This window comes from Moesziomyces antarcticus (genome assembly GCF_000747765.1).
Source record: "Moesziomyces antarcticus DNA, scaffold: scaffold_v10021, strain JCM 10317, whole genome shotgun sequence".
Classification (NCBI taxonomy): Eukaryota; Fungi; Basidiomycota; class Ustilaginomycetes; order Ustilaginales; family Ustilaginaceae; genus Moesziomyces; species Moesziomyces antarcticus.
Window position 1 is genome coordinate 230,350 of NW_014638989.1, and position 8,431 is coordinate 238,780.

Consider the following 8,431-nt stretch of genomic DNA (forward strand, 5'->3'; position numbering starts at 1 on the left):
TGTGACGGGCATGTCTGTGGACCAGGCGCTCGACGCGACGACACGTATATTGAAGGGGTTGCGGAAGGAGGGAGCCGGCGTTAGAAGAGTAGGATTAGGGATAGGCGGCGAGGGTGATGGTGGTTAGTAAAAAAGGAGGAGGAGGGAAGCTCGTGCGAGGAAGACGCGGATGCAGATCAGCGGATGCGGGCATCGTGTTGGGTGGATACGGGGCTTACAATTGGACTCGAGCCAGAGCGGTGGAAGCGACTGAATCGGACGAGGACGAGGATCACGAGCACGGGGAAGAGGCAGAAGGGGGGGGGGGGGGGGGGGGAGGGGGCTTTTGCTAGCGAGACATGGCTGGCTCAGGGTTCAGCATCGACGGGAATCGCTGCCTTTAGGCCTCACTCCCCGCGCCTAAACCGGCAGGACTCAGCAGAGCCGACTCCATGGCATCCCCATTCACGGCACGCTTGCGGCTTGACTCTGAACAAAGATGGCCGGCACGGCATGGTTATATCAACCAGCCGCTAGTTTGTATTCCCTCAGCTGGGCGAGGCGAGCCAAGCCGTGTTGGGACAGATCGCCAAGGCACGCCAGTGTGAGTGTGGGAGTGCGGCCAGAGCGGCCAGAGCGGCCAGAAAACCAGGGTCTGTGGCAGCCCAACTCGGAGGATTGGCAAGACCCTCCCGTGTCGCAGAGCAGAGCACAGGCCAAAACAGTGCGAGCGCAGGCACGAACCGCACGCGACTGTCACCGTGCCTGCACCCCTCCCAAGCGAGCTGGGTTGCATTCGATTTCTTTTTGTTTTGTCGTGAAATGGAGGGGAACTCGATGCAAATCGACGCATCCAAACGCCTTCATTCCATCCCACAGACGGCTGCCGCGGTAAGACGACGCGGAAATTTACCGATTTCACCCCCTTTTTTTTTGGTCCTTTACAGAAAAAATTGGGGGTTTTCCCAAGGACTTTTTTTGGCAGGCGATCCGATGCGTTTGGGATGGCAAGGCGGGAAACTGGCATCGGGTTTCCTACGACCTGGCTTCCAGCCCACGTCCAGCATGCCGATTCGGCATGCCCATCCATCTCCACCCTCGTACTCTTCAGTTCTTGCTAGCGGATAGACAGGGGGGGGCGGTCGTGATATGCTTATTCCTAAGTCTGTGTTTTGAAGCTCGAAAAGCAGTCGCTCCAGCTTGCATACGGCTGCAAGATACACCCGCACACAACTCAGCCTCGATGCAAGGTCCCTCTTGTGTCTTTCACCCGCCGGCTGTGCGTTCACATGCTCGAGAGGTGAAAATTTCAAATCGCGCGCCGCCTCTTGCCTGCAGCGTTGGAGCGCGAAAATCCAGCGATTCGGCCGCCTGATGGTCGGGTCTTGAATCTGAAGCCGTCCAGTCTCATCCGCCCGTGCAGCAACGCTAGCCGCCAACCGCGTCAATCGGGCCGGATCGACACTGCACACACAGCCGATCAACGATCGTCCACTTGCAGATGAACCCCTCGCCATGCTATCAGCGCCCCCTCTGCCTCCCGCTCACTTCATTCGCATGCTCTCGTGTAACAAAGTCGCGGTCAATAAGCAAAGTATGTATTGCGCGATATCGTGGTGAAGCTCATGCATCCAGGTCCATCCCAGCCGCGTGTCTGCTATAGTGCTGCACCTCCTGCACCGGCATCAGCACCGGTCTCTCGGCCGCCCACCGCGCCGTATCGCTTCCCTTTACACTCTGCCTGGCCTCGTCGACATCGGCAGCGAGCACCTCGCGCATGAACTCCTCCTCCGGCTCCTGGATCAGTGCGCCGCGCACGCGAAGCACCGCGCACGAGCTTGTCGATGCCGAGATCGACGTCTGCGCCGACATCGACGACGACAGCCCGCACAGCCCCAGCGCAGAGTCGGTCTCGGATAGCACATCCGTCGCACTCGAACCCGTCTCCGAGTCGCTCAGTCCCAACGTGCGCGTAGAGAGCTCGCTGGGGATCGAGTGGCCCGATACACTCTCTGCCAGCCCCGACAGCGAGCCCGACGTCGACGACTCCGTAAACTCGGGCAGCTGGTCCATCTCGCTCGCAGACAGCCCGCGCGACATGATCGACCGCACGCACGCCACCGTCGGCAGCGCGCTGATCTCGTCCATCGTCGCCCGTTGCTCCGGATCCGAGCACAGCAGCCGCGTCAGCACCCGCAGCAGCGGCCCGCTCAGCGCCGACAGATCCACGTCCGAAAAGTCGTCACGGCGCAGCTTCTGCCACGGCTCGCCGTTGTCCGGAAGCTCCACGTTGCCCGCCGCCTCGAGCACAATCAGCCCCAGGCTGAACACGTCGGCCGCCTTGCCATACTGCCCGTGGAAGATCACCTCGGGCGCCAGATACACGCGGTCGCCCTCGCGCTCCAGCCCGCGCTGCGCCGGCCACGGCTCGGCCACCTGCTCCAGCGCGTTCTGTCGCAGCTCCGCGTCCAGTCCGGCGCCCCGCAGCGTCGTCTCGGCATCCACCAGCGGCCAGCGCGTCGCCATGCCAAAGTCGCCGATCTTGAGCGTGCCGTGCTCCGTGATCAGCACGTTGGCCGGCTTCAGGTCCAGATGCAGGATGTTGTGCGCGTGGATGTACGACACGCCGCTCGACAGCTCGGCGAGCATCTTCCACAGCCGTGGCTCGTCCAGCGCGCCCACCTGCTGCCCGTACTCTTCCAGGAAGAACGCCAGCGAGCCCAAAGGGCACAGCTCGAGCTGCAGATGCAGGTGTCCCTCCTCCTCCCACGCGCCAAACAGCGAAACAATGTTGGCATGCGGCTTGCCCGACGTCGACAGCGTCCGCAGAACGTCGACCTCTTCGAGCCGGCGCAATCGGTCGCGCGGGCCGAGGTAGGACCTCTTCATGCGCTTCACCGCGTACGCATAGCCGGTCGACCTCGAGACCGCTTTGAGCACCTCGCTGAACTCGCCCGATCCGATCGTCTCCTCGACGTTGAATGCCGACTCGAGGATACTGTGCTCGTGCGCTCGCGACGATTCGTTGGATCCGAGCACCAGCGCAGAACCCCCGGACGTTGCCTTCTGCGGTGTGTCTTGGCATGTCGACGTTTCCGAGAGGCGCGACTTGCGCCGCGTCTGCATCAGCTCGAGTCGATGCGCACGCAGCTTGTGGGCAGCCTGGCGACGCGAAGATGGCGAGGGCGTGGTGAGCACCTGTGCCGCCTCGAACCACTTGATCTGCGCCGCACTGCGCGTCGGCGTCATGGGTGCTGCGTCGCCCTCGCTGGGCGTCAACGTGGCATGCGACGTCAGTGGCGTCGAAGGAGGCAGTCCTCCTGCATCCAGCTCGGTGACGCCGTCGGCGCCGTTCTTGGCGTCTCGGGCGAAGCTCGCGTTGCGGCTCATGGTGCGTTTGCCCAGACCAGCGGAGCGGACGCGCAGCGTCTTGGGCCCCCCAGCCGCTTTGACCGTGTCGACCGAGAGCATCTTGCGCGTCGGGGCGTGTGCGCCACCCGAAGAGGGCGTGGGGATGGTGCGCTTGCCCTTCTGCAGCCTATGCACATCTCGGACGCGTCCGGTTTGGACACTCGGACTGTGAGAGACGTCCGAGAGGCCACCTTCATCCTCGGTCGCTTCGTCCTGAGACAGGGCCTGCGAGCCTTGCGCACTGTGGGCAGAGCGGCGGCTGCGAGGCAGGCCCGCATAGGCGAGGCCGTGGCGGCCGGAAAGTGTGGCGGGAGTGCTAGCGTTTGGTAGACCGAGTTGCATGAGGCTGAGCGTAGGGCTGTCGCACGAGTCTGGGATCACGGGGGAGCCTGTGCCGAAGCCGCCTGGAGAGAACTCTTTGGCAGGTGAAGCCGCCCCCAAGGGCGATGGGCCGAGCGTGGTGGTGTTTACGTTGATCTGACCGCGCAGAGCTGACGCAAACTTGGGGAAGGGTACCAGCGGCGTTGAGGTGGCCTTCTTGACAGGCGTGTCGGGCATGGCGTTGGTGGTGCGGTCCGCCGTGGCGTGGGCGGATGCTGCGGCAACCACTTCGCGCAGTCCGAGCGCATGACCAAAGTTGGGCGGCTTGGGTGGGAACTGGAACGAGTCAGACGAGATGTCTGCTCCCTCGGAGTTCTCGCGCGCACGATTGCGCTTCGAAACGAGACCGGTGGACATGAAGGCCGCCTGGAGAGGTTTGACGCTCTTGAAGTTCTGCGGTGTGAGATACTGCGTCGAGACCGCATCACCGGCCTCTGAAGTGAACCTTCTTTCGTGGAGGCGTCGGGCGGGGCTCGCAGTGCTGGTGCTCGTTCGGGAGCGGACGCGCGGGATGGGATCGGGAGACGAGTTGGCCGAATCGCCCTCGCTGGGCGTGGAGAAGCGAGTCTCGTGCATGAGCGAGGATCTCTCCTTTGGACCGAAGGCGTGCAGACCGGTTTGGGCCGAGGCGCGCGCGGCCGGCGAGTCGCGGCGGAAGGCGGCTTCGTGGCGACGCAGCGCGTCCTGCGAGGGCGACGAGAGACCTTCGAGCATGTTGCTCAGAAGCGATGGCGACGGGGCGGGCGATTCCTTGGCGGGTGCGAGGGTGGAACCCATCCTCTTGCGGTTGCTCTTGATGCTGGCATCGTTATCGGCGAATGCGACACCACTGTCGTCGGCGGCACCACTGGCGTGGACACCACCAAAGAGACGAAGCGGCGTAGCCGACTGTGGCGTTTGCAGAAACTGTGCGGAGACATCGCTGCCAAAACCTCGGGAGTGCGCACTCGGGCGGCGCGCCGGAGTCGAGACAAGATCGAGGCGCTCCGTGTCGAGGTCGGCAGGCATGCCGTCCGAAGAATCTCTGCCCGTGGATGACTTGACCGCCTCGATCTCGTCTTCAAAGAGCTTGGCGGTGGGGAAGGAGCTCATGGAGAGGTTGGCTGGTCTTCGCCTCTGGTCGCGGAGCGGCGTTGTTTCTGCATCGCGGTCGGTGGCACGGATGACTGGGCGCGGTTGCGTGGCGAACTCGAAGAGGTTGGCCACGCCCGGCAGCTTGTCTGCGAGACCGGCGGATGCGCTTGCGCTGCGCGGGGTGAGGAACTCGGAGAGAGGACGGTGGAGGGCGGCGGTGGACGAAGCACGGGCGCGATGAGGAGCGCGTGGGTGGGTCGCCATGACGGCCGAGTGCATGGGGTCGTCGAGGTCCATGCCTGCGGCTGTGGAGGAGCGTTGTCGTGCGGGCGTGGTGAGACGCGGTGACGGGTGGCCCGAGAGGGGCGGACTGGCTGCCGAAGGGATGCGGGAGCGTGGTGGACGAAGGCGCTGGGAGGAGGAGGCGTGGATTGCACCCGTCGAGGTGCTGGTCAAGGTGTGGGTGGCGGTGTTGGACGAGTGCTTGCGAGCGAGTCGATGCGTGGGCCTTGTACCCGGTTGCAGCATGGGCTCGCCGAGGTCGATGCTGAAGCTGGTCGCCGAGTCGTTGAGCAGCGGCTGATCGCACATGGGTGAGGGCGAAGCGGGAGCGTGTGCGTGCGCATCGTCCGCGTCCGAGTCGATGTCCATGTCGACGTCCATGTCTGCGCCATCACTTCTGCGGTGGGAGTCGGAGGAGCCAAAGAGGGAGCGCGATCCTCCGCGAAGCATGGGCTGCGACGAGGGACCCGGGACCGCGTGAAGCTCGATGCCGGCGGAGGCGGAAGCGGCACTGACATCGGAGCCGGAGCCGTTGCTGACGCCGCGATGATGCCATCGGTCCTGGTCGGCCGCTTGAGATTGCGAGTTGTGATCGGCGAAGGAAGGGAGGTGCTGGAGAGGGATGGTCCTCTTGATGCTTGCAAAGGGCGCAAGCTCGTCGTGATCGCTGGGATCGAGGTCGATGGGGTGGCACTCTTCGGTCGGGGAGAGTTTGGAGAGGGGTGCAAGCGCAGCAAAGGCATGGGAGCGCGGGATGGCGCCCGGCTGAGCTCTGGAAGCCGTGGATGGAGCCGAGGGAATGTGATCCATCCAGGATGCAAAGGGCGACTTTTGGTACGCGTGCGAACCGAAGTTGGGCGGCGGCGTCATGGTGGCCTGTGTATGCAGCTGTACGTCGATGGATCGCAGCGGACGCGAAGCTTTGTGAGGCGAGACGAAGGCGTCGTCGGTGTAGGTCATGTTAGTCTTGGAGACGCGGCCGACACACAAGGCTAGGCTCTGATGCGTTCCGATGCCCAGCTGTGTGACTCGAGACGAGACGAGCGTGGATGATAGCGCAGGAACTTGCTCAGCTCGATGCGGCGTGGTTGGTCATGTGTGTGGAGCGTCTGTGATGCGGCAGCGTTGCGGAAGGTCTGGGATGGTCGTGGTAGTATGGGATGGATGCAGCAGAGGCTAGGCGAGTACGATGGGATCAGATCGAAACAAAGACGAGAGTGGCGGTAATGCCAAGCGTAGATGAGGCTAAGACGATGTCGGAATCGGACGTGGATGAGCTACGCTGTCGGTGGAGGATGGATGGGCCTGGCTGAGCCGGATGTTGGTGGTGGTGGTGGTGGCGTGATGTGACGCAAGCGCGGTGGTGGTGGTCGAAATGTCGGAAAGGCCGAACCTGCTTTGCGCGGACTATGCGAGGCGCGGACGAGGAAGCGTGAGTAGGAACGAAAGTGTGTGAGAATGTGTGAGGAGATGAGGGGGTCAAAGTGGGTGACTTGGGATGCGAGGGTGTCGGATGCGAGCCGGTGGAGTTTGGCGAGTGAGGCACGACGGACACGCAGGCGCGCCGTGGAGAAAGCAGCGTGCCGCTGCAAAGGGGGAATCCGTTCCCAAGGGGAAGGGCGAGGGAAGGGAGGGGCGGATGAGCCGAACCGCTGACTCAGTGCTGCTGTGCTTTGGCTTTGCTTCGCCGAGGCTGCTCAGCCAGGTTCGCGATTTGACGCGCTGCTCTGCCTGCCCTCGAAAGCGCGTCTGCCCGCGCCAACCAGAAAAAATCCCAGTTTTTCGCAAGAAAATGTGCAAAAAAAAAATACGCGACGTCCGAACCCACTCGACCTGTGGTGGCCAAGCAGGCCAGCACAGCACAGCGCGTCATCGGCCTTTCCACATCAATTTGCATTTTGGATCCTTTTTGACTGCCTTTTTCAGACCGAACGAGACCCTGAGCGTGCCTTTCTTTTTTCTCCGCGTCGCAGCCAGGCGCGACAGAGTGGAGCCAGCCAACCCACGGCCGTCTGACCCAACCGAAACCGCTTCGTGCAGTGCAGTGCAGTGCAGTGCAGTGCAGCTCGCCATTGTGGGCAGCGAGTGGGCAATGCCAGTGCAGCGCGGAGCAGTGCCGTGCAGCACCTGCATGCGTTGTAGCCGCTGCCGAGGCTCAAGCGCCACCTCCAATTGTCTTGACCCTGGCTATCATCGCAGGTGCTCGTCGTCTTCTTCCCAATCATAAAGGCATGTTCGAGCCATGAAGTCATGCGGACGGAACATCGTCCAAGCAAGAATGTGACGGTGTCTTTCACGCTCTTTTCTTCTCGCAGACGGAACGGAGGTGAGGGGCACAAAGGGAAAGAGGGAATGGGGCGTAACTCCTTCAATGCCTTGCAAGGGGATGCGAAGGCAGGAGAGTGGCGTTGCAGAGGCACCCGCATCGTGGTTCCCGCGTCCGTCGCAGTCCGCAACGCCATCGATCTGCGCCTGGCTACCATCGGCATGGACACCTATGCTCGCAGTGCGCCCTCCAGCCGCAAGACATGCCTCGGTTTCGCATGAGAAGCAGATGCCCATCTCGCTCGCCTCGTCTGCCAGATCTCGTCCGTGTGCAGGCTGTGTCTCATCTTGCCCATTTGAGTTGCCACATGCCAGCATGCCGCACCCACAGCACCACCATGCATGCCCCCGCCACATCATGCCCCGCCCTTCTGAGACCTCCTTACGCTAGACGGCTTGCCAGTCCAACAGAAAACGAGACAAAAAAGGGAAAAATTGCAAATTGCAAAAAAAAAAAAAAAAAAAAAAAAAAAAAAGAAGAAGAAGAAGAAGAAAGGAAAGTGGCAGCTTAGGGAGCGCCGCGTCTCAGTTGAGAGCGCGACGCACCGCGTCGTATCACGTGACCTAGAATCGCCGCATACCGGCCGTGGCGTTTGAGAGAACCCCCTTCGCCATCCTCGCATGCTCGGCCTCGTGCTGCTTGCTGCTGCACACATATCCCGCGTCGCATTGCGAGCCTGCCCCACCATTCATGCCTCCATTCCAGAAAACTGGTTCAGCCGAAACCGACAAATCTGAACCACAGCCAGCCACAGCCAGCCACAGCCAGCCAGCCACCTGCCCCGCTCCCGCCCCGGCCACACGCTGCTCTCATCTTCCGAACCCCCATCGAAAAGAAAATCGGACCGAAATCGACACGCAAAATCAGGGCTTCAAAAATGCCGCCTAATGCATTGCTGGAAGCCACCGTGACATTTTGGCCCCTTCTGAAAGGACAGCACATTCTGTTCCGCCGTCGTTGATGTGCGACTCGCGACGC

The 8,431-nt window shown here is 62.3% G+C and overlaps 1 protein-coding gene across 1 annotated transcript; it reads right to left on the bottom strand.

Annotated features, from left to right (window-relative positions):
- Positions 1–1,602: 1,602 nt before the first annotated feature.
- PAN0_021d6058 (kinase-like protein) lies at positions 1,603–6,087 on the bottom strand (the record flags this gene model as incomplete). Its single annotated transcript, XM_014798555.1, has 1 exon — positions 1,603–6,087. One exon carries the CDS (start codon positions 6,085–6,087, stop codon positions 1,603–1,605), a length of 4,485 nt encoding a protein of 1,494 aa, XP_014654041.1.
- Positions 6,088–8,431: the final 2,344 nt, after the last annotated feature.